Here is a 19,163-nt window from a genome sequence, read left to right as displayed (position 1 = left end):
ATTTTAGTATTTTGCTTTGCTGTCACTTTAATTGTCAGTAATGCATAGCACTTCCAAAATCCTGTCTGTTCTCAAGAAATATTGTTAAATTAATTAAATACTATAATTGTTTTTTTCTTCCAATAATTTGATAATCCAGCTATGTTTCGAGGTCTTTAATACAAGACATGTTAATTTGGTGTTTGTTTTGAAGTGCCCTTTTTTTGTCTAGTTTAATGTACAGCTTTAATAAATTTGATTTCATTTCATTGTGCTGTTTATTTATTGGCATGATCTATTAAAGGTTTATTGGCATGTATTTACTGTCAATTTATCCCTTTTTATTTTTTCCCGTGGGGAGGGGCGCCGTGGGATATTGCAATTGCGTAGCAAGTAATTATTATATACCACCAAAGTAACGTACAGTAACAACGTCTAAAAAGCACAAATTCGCAGAATTTGTGCTTTTTAGACGTTGTTACTTTATGTTACTTTACTGTTCAGCACAAAGGTATTTATTTATATTATTTACCACGTTTTAAATAATGATACATATTTGACGGTCCAGTTTTTGAACTTCTGCGTGTTGTCGGAATTGGATCGCGCACAGGACTCCTCTCTCTCCCCCACCCCCTTCCTAGATTGAGCATTTTTAAAAAAATGTTCCATGCTATTAAAGAGAAGAAATTAATGCTCCTTAGGGAAACAAAGTAATTTTAATTGGAAAAAATATCGATTGTCGTGAAAAAGTCTTAATTTATTTTCAAAAGAAACTTAAAATTAAATTTTTCTACACTGTTAAAAAAAACCTGAAAATTCAGGTAGTTTTCTGACTGATTTTAACAGAATATTTCCGTAATGCTTCAAAATGTATTTTTTCCTTACAAAAACGTAAACATCCCGACGAAAACGGAATTTTTCCATTTCTAGGGTTGCCGCTGTGCTGTACTTTGCTCCGATTAGTCTTCAAGTCATGATAAACATCACTTATTGATAGTGCTTATTAATCGCACTGTTACATTTTGCTAATTAAAAGCATATTTAGAATAACAACTCAGATGCTGTAGACAAAATAGATAGCTTGCTATTTCATGTCTGGAGAGTAATATACTCGTATGTCGAAATTGTTTACACGCCTTTGAACTTTGTAGGTTTGGAAAAATGTTTGCGCCATTTTTAGATTGGCAGATGTGTTTTGATCGCCCTGGTGATTTGATGTGGGTTTTACTGAGTCAGTATTAGAATATTTTTGTGGTTTTAATATTTTGCTCAATACTTTGAACAATTCTATTCGTTAGTCATATTGTGTGCTCTAGCAGTGAGAATAGTTTAAGGATCTCGTGTTATCAATTTAAAATAAAGCCTATTGGATTAGCTGTATCCAGATGCATTTAGCACCGCTGGTCATATGTAAGTGTTGTTGAATATCTTTGTACATGTTAATACAAATGTATTTTCCTTGTTAATATGCATTTGATAAAATTCCGATGATAGTTTATTTAGAATTTATACAACTATTATAGAGTTATTTTTTATTGCTCTTACGCATTCTTGAAAGTTAATACACTAAATGCCATTTCGTATCTATACCGGAGATTATCGTGGTGTGCGAGCAAGATAGGAAAAAATCACTCTTTTTGGGGGGGGGGGGGGATTCGCTTCACAGTTTGGAATACTGAAAGTAACTATTTTAAATCTCTAAATAAAGGTGTATTGTTGAGCTTTAATATATACAATGAAAGTTTTGGCTACAATAAGTACTTAATTTAATTTATTAAGATCTTAGCCAACAACTTATTTCAGATTATTGCAAGTTTCTTGGAAAAACAGTTCGGGTAAAACGAACTGATTGATATATGCTTAAGTAATAATGATTATGTACTAAAAATCTACGTTGCGATTCCAATGAGTGAAAAATTTGGATATCATTGGGGGGGGGGGGGGATGTAGCATCTGAACCAAAAATTCTTCACGTGCATGTCAATGATTCTGTTTTTAAACACAATAGATATGCGGTACTCTCTATCAGGTATATTATTATATGATAACGTCAACCTGCTTTTAATAGCATTTTATTTGACATATTCTGCAAATAAAAATATCATATTTTTCATGTATGTTTTTCCATGCCACCCCAGACAATGTACGACGAAGGGAATATCGAACAGTATCAGCAGGGATAATTGGTGTCCTGTTCAAATCCATCAATTTTTCTGCTAGTACTATTTGATTAATTTGACTCATCTGAAGTTGATATAAAAAGTTTTGGTCAGCAAATGGATGCTTGATATGTTAGGTAAGTTCTCTCTCCAGATGTTAATTTAAAAAATCTTTGAGTAACAAATGCAAATAAAAAAAAGTAATAATTTTAGAACAGTTAACTATATCTGTATTACATATCATTTTAAAGAACTAAATTTTTAATGAAACGAAAAGTCAATACTTGACGTATCTTTAAAATATTTTTTGAAAATAAAATCTTTTTACATAAATATGGAAAAGTGAGAAATGGAAAAAATATCGCAATGAAAAAATAAGGAACGTAAATTCTGTTAAAACACAGAAAGATCGTAAATGAACGGAAAAATAAGAAATGGAATTTTCGTTTAGTCACGAGAAATTTATAAACGGAAAACTAAAACTACGGAGAAATAAGAAATGGAACTTCTGTTAAATCACGGAAAGTCATTGAACGGAAACGTAATATTTACGGCAACTTTGCTGCCGGTACTTTCTCCGTTATTTTCAGGAATTTTTTTTAACAGTGTATAGTTACAGATTATTTCTTAGTTAATCACACCCCACACTACACTTCATATTTGTTTTACCCCCACCTCTCCTTTTTTTTCTTTTTACTTTTACTAGACGATCAAAAAATAAGAAAATACTTAAAATTCTACGCTTCGGAAGCCTCCTCCCTCAGTTAAAATCATTAAAGTGCTCTTCAAATCTCGTTTCACCCTGCTTTTAATATCATACAAATCGTCTAAAAACGACGCTTTGTTGAGGTGCTTAGCGCGAAGTCCTCTTTTAATACATTGAGACGATGCTCCCGTATGCAATCTGAAAATGAAAAAACTATAATTTAAAAAAATTAAGATGAGACCTTTTAACCCTCACCCCAGTCCTTGAAAATGGCTTAAAAACATCGCTTTTTATTACTTCTCTTTTGGAATGTTTCTTGGGGAGATTCAAAGAGCCCTTTCTTGTAATCATGAAAGTTTGTCGGTAACTGCCTTTTGGAACTTCAGTGTCAAAAAATTGGGGTGAAAAGTTTACGTCATCTCAAATCTATTTAAAAAAAAAAAAAATCGTCGAAGACCCAACCCTTACTCTGAAGTCAACACATTTCGCCTATAATCGTGTTTTTAAGACTTCAGTTTCTTAAAATTCCCCCCTCAAAAGACCCCCTGAAACTTTCCACCGTCTAAACCGCCACAGAGCGTCTAAAACTGCGTTCTTAAGACTATAATTTCAAAAAATTCTCCGAGGGAGAACCCCCAGACCCCTCTAGCAGATACGGGTATTTTTTAAGCGTACCCCCCCCCCCTATAAATATTTTCTGGTGGCACAGCCCAAGTGCAGGAAAGCCATGGTCGTACTTAGGATTGATGAATACGTGAAGACAACGCGAAACTGCTTTCCAGCATGACCATTTTAGGGGGTGGGGGTGGGGGCTTATCGTTTTTTTTTGAAAGAATGTTTTATATTTAAAAAAAAGAGGAATTACCAAAAAGAAGGGACTATATTTGTAATGCAAAAATTGTAATGTTTGATTTTTTTTACCGTGGAGAGGGGCGGCACTTTGGAAATTTGTCCGGGGCGGCAAAACTGCTAGAGCCGCCCCTGTTGCACAATTTCAAATGTAAAACATCAACTTGGAAAATATTGCGTGAGAATGGGTTTGAAGCCCCCCTCCCTCTTGGGACCCTTACGTAATTAATGAATGGTCCCTAAAGACATCCAGTAATGTCCTTACATCCACAATCTCACTATTTTGCGTTGAAAAAAGGGTTCCTTGAAACCCCGAAACACGTGTCTGCAGTATTCTATATAGTTGGGCTCTAAAACGTTTGTTGTTGCCTGTTACACCTGTATCATTACCTAATGGTATAGTCGCGAAGGTGGACGTAAGGGGAAAGACTTCCCTCAGATTTTCAACTTAAGTATTCCACCTTTTTACCTGAAATATAATTTTAATTTTAATGCCTCTCAAGTTGGAACCTTATTAGCGCGCCCACTTCCACCAAACATATCATTAGACTACCAAAGCACCCCAAATAATCATTTGATAATCAAGCATTCGAAAGCATACATTCAATTATAACACTATTCGAATGAAACATCATTAACTTTTCAAAGCTAGCCCTCTGACCCCCCTAAATGACGGATCCGTCCCTGCAACTGAAACTCTTCAGAAGCAGAGGTGCCCACCCGTCCTGAGGACAAGGGCACCCCCCTCAATATCGCATAGACCACCCCACCGCCAAAAAAAAGCGAAAACTATCCCTCAAAACACTCCCCCCCCTCAAAAAGGACATTCCCTAAAAAAGATTAACGTCCATTGAGAATTTCAATGGCGCAGTCTGCGCTATGACCCACCTCCCCTGTGGGCACCTCAGCTCAACCAGTCACTCCAAATTTTTCTGGGGGAAGGGTTAAAGGGTCTAAATGCATATCTTTTCGGAAGGCAACAAAAACCATGACCATTCATAAATAAAATCATTAACTTTTCAAAGCCAGCCCTCTGACCCCCTAAATGACGGATCCACACCTGCAATTGAATCACTTCAGAAGCAGGGGTGCCCCCTGAGGTCAAAGGCGCACCCCCTCAATATCACAGAGCCCCCCGAAAAATAAGAAAAATACCCCTTAAAACACCCCTTCCCCCTAAAAATGTCAATGGCGCAGTCTGCGCCACGATCCCCACCTTCCAAGGTGGGCACCCCTGTCAGAAGTCAACTATATTGAGAGGTTCATTCGATTCTCAAATCGATCAAAAATTACACTGCTCGAGTGATTGAGATCTCGAGAACTCAATATCTCGAGAGCTTAACATCTCGAGAACTCAACATCTCGAGAAGTTCAAAGCGAGAACTCGAGCAGTTTTGATCGCTCGAGCACTCGGAAAGGACAAACGAGAACTCGAGCAGTTGATCGCTCGAGAACTCGGAAAGTGATAATCGAGAACTCGAGAAGTTCATCGCTCGAGAACTCGAAAAGTGATAATCGAGAACTCGAGATACGATAATCGAGAACTCATGATAATCGAGTTCTCGAATGATTTTGAATAATCGAGTGATTCGATTATGAGTACTCGATTATGCCCATCACTAGTTCATACGTATCTGGAGGCCATAACCTGTTATTGATTTCAGCAGAGCACAAGAATTAACAGCAATCATCTTAATTACACATTTATTTGAAGAAAAGCATATTAGAAAAACGGCAGATACAAACTCCAAACAACAACGTAATTAATTCTAAGCGCACTGAAGAAAACGATCATTGACGGCCGCCAAGCAGCGAAAGTCCGCCAAGAGTTGGCAAGATATTGCTCAATTTCTACAGAAACACTTAATTCACATTTTGCAAAGCAAGAAATTGAACCTTTGAAGATCAAATTGAAACTTGTAAAAACTGATCATTTTGAATACATTAAATATAAGTTTTTACCAAATTATTATTTTTCGTGGACTGTTTTAAACACTAAAAATAAATACAGTATACTCCCGATTATCCAGCTGCGGATAATCCGGTTTGCGGATTATTCGTGCATCATTTCGGAATCACACTTTTTTAAAGCTTCTTTTAGGCGCTAAAATCAAGGTAATACGAAGCGTACCCTACTATCCGTGTAAGCTACATTTATCATCAGATCACTGCGCGACTTTTCTGGTAAACATGGCTAGTGTGAAACTGAAGAGGAATGTTTTAAATGTGAAACAAAAATTGGAAATTATCAAAAAAATTGACAATGGTGAATCCGCTAGCATATTGGCAAAAGGTTATGACATTGGGGTGCAAACTGTTCACGATATAATGAAAAACAGAGAAAAACTTTCTTCTTATGCTAGGGATTGTGATGATAAATCTGCACTTTATAAACAAAAAAGTATGAAAACGTCAACCTACAAAGATTTAGACTCCGCTCTTCTACAATGGTTTAACCAAAAGAGAGCGGAAGGAATTCCAATTTCGGGTGCTATGTGCTCAGAAAAAGCTAAATTTTTTCATGAAGCACTTGGATTAGAAGGGGACTTTAATGCGTCTTCAGGATGGTTAACGAGATTCAAGCAACGCTATGGAATCAGAAAGTTGCAGGTTGAAGGAGAGCGTTTAAATGCTGATGTGACTGCTGCTGAAACATTTTGTGTGGAATTTCAAAAATTTGTTGCCAAAGAAGAATTGTCTCTTGATCAAGTTTACAATGCCGATGAAAACACTTGCCTCACAAGAAGAAAAATCAGCTCCAGGTCACAAGTCATCTAAAGAGGGAGTAACCATCATGTGCTGTGGAAATGCTTTAGGTAACCATAAAATGAAACTCTTAATGATTGGGAAGGTCAAGAAACCCCGTTCATCTAAAGGTACGGAACAAAAATCTTGCCAGTTATGTACTGAAATCAGAAAGGAGAGTGAATGACAAAAGATATTTTTCTGCGATGGTGTTCGGTGTGCCCTGTCACGCCCTACAGCAGCGCCACCTACGGCAAGTAAGAGTAAGCTAGCAGAATCAATTGGACGTTCAACGAATGAGGAAGTAATCCTCAGCTGTGCCCTGCATATACGTAACGGCCCCTTGGCCTATGTGAAGAACTATTTCAGCTGTGCCCTGCACATATATGTAACGGCCCCTTGGCCTATTATGTAAAGAACCATTATCAATTCAATGTCCCTTTGGCATCAATAAAATACTTAAAAATTTTCATAATACAGTCCACTTATTTCTGAGCTCTCAACAGTTGGTCCGTGCGACCCTGAGCTCCAGTAAAATGACATCACTTGTTGGATTAAACTGTCAACGCGGAGCGCTAAGAGTCAAAGTAGAGAAATTGTGTAAGTTCGCATCTTCATTTACCCTGGATATTGAAGATGTGACAAAAACAGAAATTCTACTAAAAAGCAGAATGAAAGCTGTTCTGGAACTGAAAGCAGCACTTGAAGAAATGCTCTTGTCCTATACAAGACTCCCGGATGAAATCGATCTAAAAGACGCTCTATCCCTGACAATGGAGCTTCAAGACGAACTGGATCAAGCAGAGGTAAAAATTAATATTTTCCTCTCGAAATTAAACTGCATTTCTTCTAATGAAGAAACTGTTAAAAATGTAAACAGATTTAAAATTCCCGACTTACCCTTACCCTCATTTTCGGGAAGGTATGAAGATTTCCAGAACTTTAAAGTTCAATTTATGTCAATAATCGGGAATAATTCTGAACTCACCCCCATGCAACAATTATGTTATTTAAAAAGTTGCTTAAGGGGAGAAGCTAAAAGACTTGAATCGTCTCAAGATACATATGACTCTCTGTGGTCATCTTTAGAAGACAGATATGAAAATAAACGCGCAGTAATAGAACATTATGTGCTTAAAATATTAACTATGTCTAAGATTCAAGACTCTCCCAATCAATTAATGCAATTGATAGATGATACAAGATGTCAAATCCACGCATTAGATTTACTTGAATTAAAATCTAACGAACTGTCAGGCACATTAATTCTGCACATCTTGTTTCAAAAATTAGATCCAGATGTCAGGAAGAGTTTCGAAATGACACTAAACAAAAATGTCATTCCGAAACTGAACGATTTCTTAAGCTTTTTAGAAGAGCGTTCGAGAATAATTCAAGCGTCTACTTCTCAAACGCAGAAAAAGAAGTTCCAAGTTAATATGAAACTTGGCACCCATCCAAATAGTGAAAACCACTCTCTTCTTCTGAGGAATAATAATAAAACTAAGCAATGTGTAATTTTCAATTGCAATGAAACGCACCCCTTATACCGGTGTGAGAAATTTAAACAGATGAATTAAAAAAAAAGAATAGGCCTAGTAAATAAGTATAACTTTTGTAGAATTTGTTTGAATAACCATCTTCCAAATCCTTGCCTTTCAAAGGGCAAATGTTTCATTTGCAATAAGGCTCATCATAGTCTGATTCATTGCATAACGCAAGAAAAAAATGAAGACGCCAATACGTCTGCTCAAGTAGGCGATATATCAAGTCCACCCCTCCCTTCCTCCCCTTCTACTTCAACCGCCTTACTAGCGCATGAGAATCAGAAAAATCCTTGTGTCATTTTGAACACAACTGTGATTTATTTGAAAAATAGCAGTGGATCATTCAGTTCATTGGTTGCTTCCTTAGATTGCTGCTCAAGTGTTAATTTAATCACCACGAATGCCGCAAATTCTTTAGGATTAAAGAAGCAAAAAACCCACGTTCCCATTGCAGGAATCAGTGATTCCATTTGTAATTCAAAATCATTTATCTCAACTGAGTTATCTAACGAAACTGAATCTAAATTATACCATCTGGATATGTTAGTTGTTCCAAAAATTGCTGTCTTCCCCCCCATGTCATATAAATATTTCCAATTATAATTTTCCGTCAAATGTGAAACTAGCGGACAATGCATGGAATATTCCAAAAAAGGTAGATGTAATACTGGGAGCCTCCTTGTTTTTTGATCTTTTAGGCAAAAATAAAATTAAAATTGATAACTCACAATTATATTTAGTTGAAACTGTATTCGGTCATATCGTATCAGGTACTGTTCCGCCATCAAAATCCGATAAACCATCATCTAATTCATGTTTTCTACTTTTAGAATCTGAGCGTTTGGACAAAGCATTAACCTCCTTTTGGGAAATTGAGCAGGTTGATCAAACCAAACCAATAGTTAGTGAAGAATTGCATTATTGTAACGAACATATTTTAAATACTCATTATCGGAAGAATGACGGTAGATACGTTGTTTATTTGCCTTTTAAACCTCAAATATCGAAAGATGAGGGATTGGGGGATTCTCAGCAAATCGCTTCAAAGAGATTAACTCAGTTGTGGAAAAAATTAGATCGCGACCCAAAATTAAAAGAATTGTATGTAGATTTTCTTCAAGAATATGAAAATTTAGGCCATATGGAGGAAATAATTGAAGATAAAATTCCTGAAGAGGGCTTTTTCTTTCCCCATCATGGTGTGCTCCGACCGTCCAGCACGTCATCAAAATTAAGAGTTTTTTTTGACGGGAGTTGCAAAACAACTAACGGGAAGTCACTAAATGATTTGTTATTAAAGGGAGGAATGATCCAAGATGATCTCTTTGCTATAACAACGCATTTTAGAAAACATATTTGGGCGTTTACTGTTGATATCAATAAAATGTTTCGCCAAATCGAAGTAGATCCTTCTCACACTAATTTCCAAAAAATCTTGTGGAGAGAAGGGAAGGAGGAACCGGACAAAATTTTTCACTTAAAAACTGTCACATACCGATGTGCAAGCAGCCCATATCTTGCTACAAGAACGCTGCAACAACTTGCCAGGGATGAGGAAAAAAGTTTCCCATTAGCCTCGGAAATCGTCCTCAACGATTTTTACATGGACGATTGTCTCTCTGGATCATCCAATCTGAAAGACTTCAAAGAATTAACTAGACAATTATCTGAACTACTTCAGGCAGATCAAATGTGTCTACACAAATGGCGTTCTAATGCAGTTGTAAGGTCATTAGAATGTCCAGATTTCTCTTTCAAGGAAAAAGATTTAGATTCACCAGTGAAAACACTAGGACTGCTATGGAATAGTAACTCAGACACCTTTAACTTTAAGGTTACTGTGAACTTAAGCTCTACTTATATAAAGCGAGAAGTGCTCAGCCAAATTGCTCGCTTATTCGACCCGCTAGGACTAATCGGTCCGGTAATATGTCAAGCCAAAATATTAATGCAACAGCTTTGGTTGCTAAAATGCGACTGGAATGAACAAGTTTCTAAGGTCTCTTCCAGTTATAGAAACATTTAATATTCCAAGATGCATCCTTGTACAAGATCCGACCTCCATCTCAATCCACGGTTTCGCTGATGCCAGCGAAAAGGCGTTTGGAGCCTCAGTATACCTCAAATCCTCTAACTCGAACACTCATAGCTGCAAACTTATCTGTAGCAAAAGCCGAGTTACACCTTTAAAGACGGTCAGTATTCCCAGATTGGAGCTGTCAGCGTGCCTCCTGCTATGCCAACTGGTTCACAGAGTGATAGCCGCTCTCAAGCTTAAAATAGATAAGGTGACATTGTGGTCAGATTCGACTATTGCTCTCGCCTGGATCTCCACCTCACCACATCTCCTCAAGACATTCGTCAGCAATCGAGTATCATTGATTCAGGAACTTTCTAAAAATTTTGACTGGAAACACGTGATTTCCGAGTTGAACCCTTCAGACCCATTGTCCCGGGGACAAGACGCCGTTTCGCTCTCTAACAACAAGCTTTGGTGGGATGGCTCTGAGTTCCTTGCAGATGACAACTGGACCGTCAGCTCAAACCCAGAATCTAATTACAGTGAAGAACATTTTGTGAAAGAACTGAAACAAAATACAACTTTCTTGTTCACTGTACATGACAACTTGTTTTTTGAGGACCTCTTTAGTATTACTAATAGTTTCTTGAAATTAATTCGTGTGATTAGTTTACTTTTTAGGTTTCACAATAACTGCACAAAATCAGGTAGTAAACTTACAGGCCCCATCAGTTCGGATGAAATGGAAATATCTAAAATTTTTCTTCTTCAACTTGTACAAAGTAAGTACTTTTTTGAAGAAATTTTGGCTTTGAAAAAAGGTTTGCCACTCTCTTCAAGGAGTAGGTTAAAATATTTTGATCCATTTCTTGATAAAAATGGTTTGATTAGAGTAAGTGGTAGGATAAACAATGCAAATTTAAGCTATAATCAAAGGCATCCCGTTATATTGCCGTCTGAGCATAAGATAACCAAACTTATTTTTCTTTATTTTCATGATAAAAACTTTCATAATGGCCCACAAGCTTTGTTAAATTCGGTTAGGCAATTGTATTGGCCACTTAATGGCAGGAGCATTGCTAGGCAGATTGTTCATCAATGTGTTATTTGTACTAAGGCAAAACCTATCCCTTCTCAACAAATAATGGGAGAATTACCTTCAGAAAGGATTAATGTTAATTTTAAGTTTAATTCTTGTGCTATTGATTATTGTGGCCCATTTCTGATTAAGTATAAGGGCCAACGAAAGGGTAACTATCACAAGATATACGTTTGTATTTTTGTTTGCATGGCAACAAAAGCAATCCACTTGGAGATCGTAAATGACTTAACTGCCGAAGCATGTATTGCTTGCTTAAAGCGGTTTTTTACCCGACGAGGTAAACCAGAAAAAATATTTAGTGACAATGCAAAGAATTTCGAGAGTGCAAATTCAGAAATTAAAAAATTGAGGGATCTTTTCAATAAGCAAAATGATTCTTTGTACAATTTTTTAACTGAGGAAAATATAAAATGGAAATTTATACCTCCGAGAGCACCAAATTTTAATGGTCTTGCAGAAGCAGGAGTCAAGTCTTTCAAGTATTATTTCAAACGAACTGTAGGAGGTACTATATTAACCTATGAACAGTTTTTAACTATTGTTATTCAAGTAGAGGGAATTTTGAACTCACGCCCTCTAACTCCTTTAACATCAAATATTGATGATTTAGATGTTCTAACTCCTGGACATTTTCTCATAGGTAGACCAATTAATATTATCGCTGAACCTAACTTAACTGAGTTAAATAATAATACTTAGTTTATGGCAGAAAACAATTAAAATGGTTCAAAATATCTGGAAGAATTGGTCAAATAACTATTTGAGCACATTGATCCAGAGAAATAAATGGTTGTTTGCTAAACAAAATGTAAAAATTGGAGATATGGTAGTTGTAAAGGAAGAAAACCTTCCTACGTGTAAATGGTTATTGGGAAGAATTAATGAGATATTCTACGGAAAAGACAACCATGTAAGAGTTGTTACAGTTCAGACTAAAAATGGTATATACAAAAGACCAATTACAAAAATTGCAGTTTTGCCTATTGAGAATGTATAAAGATTTACTTGTAGAATTTTATATTGTGTGTAATTTTGAATTGTATGTGAATGTTCTGTATTTCTTTAGTCATTTTATATAACTGTCTTTTTTACTATTTGTTTTATTAATTTGTTGAAATTAACATTTCAACGCCGGGCGGAATGTTCGGTGTGCCCTGTCACGCCCTACAGCAGCGCCACCTACGGCAAGTAAGAGTAAGCTAGCAGAATCAATTGGACGTTCAACGAATGAGGAAGTAATCCTCAGCTGTGCCCTGCACATACAGTGGCTCCCAAAAGTGTTCGTACACTTTGAAATTTTTAGTAAAACCAAAATAACTCGAAACTGAATTCGAATATGAAGTCCAATATTTTTTCACATGATTCCTATGCCATTCTAAATACAACCCATTGATTTTTTCAAAATATTGATGGATCTTATTTTTGAAATGGGTCAGAAAACGAAGAGGCAGAGAAATAACACGCCACAAAAGTCATCGTACACTCAAATATTTTCGAATAACTTCATGATTAAAATTATCATATGCCGTTTTATTTATATTTTTGCATTGTGTTGACCCTTATAAGTCATTTGGCTTTAATTTTTTGTTTATTTATTCCTTAATACTGTGCTTATTACTGTAAAATGGCGGGCATTCGTAAAAAACCGCAAACACCATTCAAAATTTGAATTTTTTTCCCATAGTAGTGGTAAATTGGTTTGAAATGTCTCTAAATTAGTTAATTTATTTCATTCTATTGTAAAGTGCTTGATAAAATGCTTTAAAGAAAGGAATTGCACCTAAAACAAGGTAAGAAAAGGTCAACCGGCAAAGTTGACAAAACGTGATCGGAGATTTCAAGCTAAAAAATTTATGAAAAATACACATTTGAGTGCTGTAAAAGTTTCTGCAGAGTTAAATGAAACATTTTACATTTAATTTTCACCTAAAATTGTTCGTCAAGTTATCTGATTAGCTGAATTACACGGGTCCTCTTAAAGCAGAAATTTTCTTGGTCGTGCGAAAAACAGAAAGCTTACGCTTTTCGTCGCAAAATCAATGATAAGTAAGCTAAAAACGTTTTAGAATCACGTCTTACTTACAGATAAAAAATAATTCAACATTTTTGGTTAAATTGTTGTATAACTTGAAGTAGAAGAAAAAAAATTAGGAACTTAATCTTAAGAACTTATTTGGATCAGATAATCAGGACGGTGGAGGTGTTCTATTGTGAGGGTGCATATGAGCATCAGGACTTGGTAGTTAGGAATTTTTTGATTAAATAATGAATCATGCTGTTCCTTTAAATATTTTAAAAACCAATTTTGAACTCTTAGCGAAAAATTTGGTTATTGGAAACAACTTTGTTTTTTATCAAGACAACGATAAGAAGCACACGGTTTTCAACGTTTGCGTCTAGTGCCTCGAAAATTGTCCTAAAATTTAGAAAATATCACCTCAATCTCCAGATTTTAACTTAATGTAACGTATTTAGAGAGATCTGGAGGCTAGATTACGAAAATAGGGCTTTAAAACGAAAATAGAGCTAGAAACAGTAAGACTCGAAGTGGTGGTTGAACACTTATTCAGAAATTACGCAAAAAAAGAAAGAAAAAGAATGAAATCTATTCCCAGACGTTTAAAAGGTGTTATGAATACTATATGATATTCTACTAATTAATAACTTAATCAAAAGTTAGATTATTTAATAATATATAGACATTTTATAAAGTGTACGAAGACTTTTGTGAGATAAAATTTCCGGCACTTTTTGGTTTTTGATTTTTAAAAAATTAAGTTTTAATATTTTTTAAAAATTTTTCATGTAGTCTTGTTAAAAAATGATCATAGATCTTATAATTAAATACCTATTCCGAAATATTAATTCTAACCAATGGATTGGGGCCTATTTCGTTGAAAGTCGTAGGTGTACGAAGACTTTTGGGAGCCACTGTATACGTAACGGCCCCTTGGCCTATGTGAAGAACTATTTCAGCTGTGCCCTGCACAGATATGTAACGGCCCCTTGGCCTATGTGAAGAACTATTTCAGCTGTGCCCTGCACATATATGTAACGGCCCCTTGGCCTATGTAAAGAACCATTATCAATTCAATGCCCCTTTGGCATCAATAAAATACTTTAAAATTTTCATAATACAGTCCACTTATTTCTGAGCTCTCAACAGATGGTTTCACGAACATTTTGTTCCTGAAGTTAAAAAGCATTTAAAAGCTAAAGGTTTACCTTTGAAAGCAGTACTGCTTTTAGATAATGCCCCATCACATCCGGATGAAAGTTTGCTGAAGTCTGCTGACGGGCTAATTACCGGTAAATTTTTCCCTCCAATTGTTACATCTTTAATACAACCCATGGATCAAGGTGTAATTGCGTCAATGAAACGACTGTACAGAGCTGATCAAGTTTTAAAAAACTTGACTTGATCCACGAGGTTGTAACGCTTAAAAACTTTTGGAGGCAGTATTCATTATTGGATGCAGTGCATGGTATAGCAGCTTGGAGAAAAATTTTGGAACAAGAGTCATTGGATGAAGAATCATCTTCGATTGCCGAAGATAATATCGATAACATCATTGAGGAAGTTAAAGAGATCGAAGCTTTCGAATATTTGACGCAGAAAATGTCGAAGAGTAATTTAAAAGCGACGAATGTGAATCAGGATTTCAATGTCTAAGCTGACGAAAATATCATTAAACTTGTTTACTGAATCAAACGCAAGTGATGATAACGAAGATGAAGAACATGAAGAAAATACAATTTCACATTCTACTGCTCTACAATCTGCGAAACATTTATTGGACTACATGAGTGAAAGAGGTTACGATTACGGAGAAATAATTGCAGTAAGAAAAATTCGTACGGACATACGCAACAATTTAAACAAACAAAGAAAAGAAAAATGTATCACCGATTTTTTAAGCAATAAAAAAAAAATTTCGAAGAAAAGTTCCTTGTTTGTGTGAGTATATATATATATATATATATTATTTAGTTTTTCTAATTTCCCCTTAAATAGTTACCCTGCATATTCCTTAAATGATTTTTTGGACTATCCGTGTTTTATCGTGCTATGTCACCCGCTGATTAGCACGGATAATCGGGAGTATACTGTAGATTGAAAAAATGCTTCTTTGTAGCTATTTAATATTTTGAATAGTAGCATTAATTCAACAGACAGTTAAAATATGAAAAAAACACATACACAACAAAAAAACTTTCCCCTTACAATTTAATGTATTATTTGTGAATGCTAATCACTAGAAATTGCATTTCAGTGACCTGAAGAAACTATACAAACCTAGTTATAAGCATCTATTGATAAACTAGAAACAATCCTTTTTGGGATCAATACATTATTAAAATATTCAAGTTATTGTACTTACTTGAGTTTTCTTGTGATAACTGATTAGTCTTAGCAGGCCTAGGACCAGTTGAAATGGTTGGTGATCCAAGAGAAGAGGAGACTGGAGGATTTTCTCTGACAGTTCCAGCTTCCAGAGTATTTTGTCTCTTAAAGGACGGAGGAGGACCATTATTCACAGGGGTTGTTTGGTTGGCTGTAAAGAAAGTAGAATAAATGTACAGAAACAGGATATTTTACAACTCCAAGGTTTTCTCTACAAATTAAGATTTGATCGATAAAAGTCGGAAACAACGTTTAAAAGCACAAATAAAAGATTGAAAAGGTTAAATGCAGACATGTTACAGACAACAATGTGTATCAAGTACAAATACAGTATTAAAATAGAGTTAAGAAAAGCATTATTCCTTCTTCCAGTTCACTGTTTGCATTCCTTTCATTCTTCAATTTATTATGTCTGAACTCAATAGAGTTTGCAACTTACGTATCAAGAAACTTAAATACTTAGACCATTTGTCCTTTCTTTGGGAATGCAAAAGAAGACATGTTATTTCAAATTTTATTTCTATTCAGTGCAACTTATCTCATTCGATAAGGGTTGAGAAAACTTTAATTCTAAATTGGCTCTGTTAAGAGCACTTATTCAGGACACACCAAAAAAGGTTGCAATAATTGAGCGGGAGCTTTTTTATTTGCATTTACATCTTCCGAATTGTATTGATAATTTTGATTATTTCGAATGGAGATCTTGGCATAGAGCTTTGTATTCTTCTAGAAAACACAGATCAATCTTAAATAAAAAGTTGATAACTTGCTGAGTTTATAACTCTATTTTAATACTTTATTTGTACTTTATACATGTTATTTTACTCATTCCATAGTACAAAGTTTTCGACTGCTTTTTTACAATTTACGGAGGCAATAGCCTCCTTTCTCAGTGCAAAGCAAGCAAATTGGATGGAACACGGTCATGGGAGAGTTTAAATACAAAAAAGGGGGGGGGGGGAGGTGGACCAATCAGATCTCAGAGAGGGCTGAGGCATGATTTGACGTATCAGAATATGTAAATTTGAACCTATCGATTAAGATTGGAGAGACATGCGAAACCGCAAAACTGATTACAAAGATTATTCAAGTTTTTGTGAACGTAAGTCTTCCAGAAAATCTAATTCCCCTACATTTATAGGTCTGCAAATAATCTTCGCCTCCGAAAAACCAAAATGATGCCCTAGTCCCAACAATGTTTGGCAATCAAAGATTTTTTCAAACATAGTTTTCATGTCCCTTTAAAACTCAACAAAAACAAAACTTAAGTGATCGCCTTGTCCGTCCTACGTATCCAATTTTATATTGGCAATTAATATGATAGGTGCCCCCACTGCACACCACTTGCACGAAGCTCATGCTTTTTGTGATTTGATCCTTCAGTTTGTTTCATGAAATACAGTATAACACCGATTTAACGATTGTCAAGGGCTGGAAAAAATTATCAAAGATATCATTAAATCGAGAAGCATATACATTCAATGCAGTTAAATCCAAACCAGTGAATTGTACACTCCTGTTTGTGAAAACTGCAACACCATGAAGGAAGCATCATAGTTGAATGAAATTTAATACACAGTTGAATGGTAATGATAAAAATAAATGATTACATTTTCAAACCAAACAATCAATAAAAAGAGATTAGTATTTTGTGTGGCCACCACGCGCCATAATAAGAGCTGCTACACGACTCGGCATGGAGTGAAACAAAGTTTGAATATCTGCTGCGGAAGAGTATTCCATATTGTTTGTATGCACAACCAAAGTTCGTCTGTAGAAGCAACAGGAAGAGGATCACGAGTGAGACACCGCCCAACGAAATCCCACATATGTTAAATCGGTGACATATCCAGGGAATATGCAGGCCAAGGAATGTTGGCAAAAGCCTTTTTTTTGGGGGGGTTCTTGGAGAGATTCGTAAAAAGCTAGAATGTGTTGTAATATTGGAAAACTTACCTGTGAATTCAAACTATCCGAGTGAAATAGATTCTCGGTTTCAAAAGACGTAAATACCCGGCGAGCATGTAGAAATCCCTAGTGACTAAACACCCAACTGCCAATCACGTATTTCGCCCATCAGCAGACATGACGTCAGGCCTCAAGAGTTGAGGATCTTTCTGCTGATAGCAGTGCAGAAAGAAAATTTAAAAATAGCAACAGTTAAAAGATGAACTGAGTTGAGTTGCTATGGGATGCAAAATATGCAAATTTTGACGATGTCACGTCATTGATTAGGGGAAAAGGAGACTGCTTAAATAGCAAGTCAATCAATCAATCCATCTCTTATGATTTGCTTCCGTTCTGCAGACAGTTTGTTTTTGATGTGAGCATGTGAGCTCGGATTGATTTGTCCACGCAAAAGACGACAAAGTTTTATTTGAGAAATGAAAAATTAAAATTTGTTTTGCCTGCTAGAAGTGCAGGAGGTGTTCTAAAACAGTACAATATGTTTAGAAGGCGGTTTTTGTTAAAAGGAATTTAGAAATGAAGAGTTGAAGTATTGAGAATTAGGCTTAACAGGACTGGAGGATCCGATACGGCTCATTCTAGGTTCTGAGCTGGTCGGACCGTACGAGATTCAGTGTGGGGTGAGGCATCTTTCATAGACTGTGTGTCCCCCTATTAGGGTGAGGTGACCTCTCATAGACTGTGTGTCCTCTACTACTGAATGTCAAGGGTGCCCATATAGGAGAGCAAGGATTTCCACTCCCGGATTTCCGAGCTGTACGACCCTCATCTGTCCACTGCTTCCAAACACACATGACTGTGCTACTGTTACTCTGCACAGGAGTGGCTACTGTACAATAAAACAATCCAGCTTCATGAAGGCCGACGATTCTGCCCTATTCAAACTGCGAAATTTGCTCATATTTTGCTTTCTTTCGTCAAAGAGGCATAGTAAAGATTCAGTTAACTTTCACTCTAGCATATAACCACCGATAATCATACACGCCTTGCTACAGCCATCTTTTTATATTCGGTCGATAAGCCCTTCAGAGGGCGCTGCTCAGCATACGCATGTGCTACCAGTCTGCAATTCTAATCATTTGCATATCATGCCCTACTCACTGGCGTAGCTACATTTTCTGCCGTCCAGGGCGGTTCCTCCTGCTTTGCCGTCCCTTTGCTGCCCTTTTTGATGGGAAATTAGTTGACATAGGGTCAACAATATTTGAATAAGATTTTAATAAACAAGAAAATAAACCTATTTTTCTTCCTCTTTATTTTTCTTGCAGGAGGGAAAAAAGGAAATTCAGAGTCGCACCGAAACATTCCAAAAGTTCAGTCAAAATTTAGAATTTTAAGCAATTTTTAGTAACGCTTATGAGTCATTCCATTTCAAATCAGGCAGGCAGGTATGAAAAGTGTCATATGACCATCACTGATTTTTTTGAAAAAAATACAGTAGTTACAACTAAGGGACATATGAAATATCCCAAAAGGATTTTGCAAGAAAAATTTTTTTTCTTCAGTTACAGCCTATTAAAATTCTGCACAAAATCCGCCATTTTGGAAAAAAAACCGGCAAAACACTCCATTTCAAATGGACATTATTTCAAAAGTATTTAACCTATTTGAATAATTCTTTTTTCTAAAAATAAATAAGGACCCATATATCATCTAGACATCGTTTTTGAAAGTTTAGTTAGG

At 35.8% G+C, this 19,163-nt stretch overlaps 1 protein-coding gene across 3 annotated transcripts in view; it reads right to left on the bottom strand.

Annotated features, from left to right (window-relative positions):
• Positions 1-19,163, bottom strand: part of LOC129235256 (MAP/microtubule affinity-regulating kinase 3-like) — a 174,350-nt gene that overhangs the window by 41,685 nt on the left and 113,502 nt on the right. For all 3 annotated transcript variants that reach the window (XM_054868968.1, XM_054868969.1, XM_054868970.1), the window contains exon 16: positions 15,490-15,663. In XM_054868968.1, the coding sequence (XP_054724943.1) occupies positions 15,490-15,663 (174 nt within the window). The remainder of the gene's footprint in view (positions 1-15,489; positions 15,664-19,163) is intronic.

This window comes from Uloborus diversus, chromosome 2, assembly GCF_026930045.1.
Source record: "Uloborus diversus isolate 005 chromosome 2, Udiv.v.3.1, whole genome shotgun sequence".
NCBI lineage: Eukaryota > Metazoa > Arthropoda > Arachnida > Araneae > Uloboridae > Uloborus > Uloborus diversus.
The sequence above is the reverse complement of the archived record's forward strand: the minus strand, read 5'-3'. Positions and strand labels throughout refer to the sequence as shown.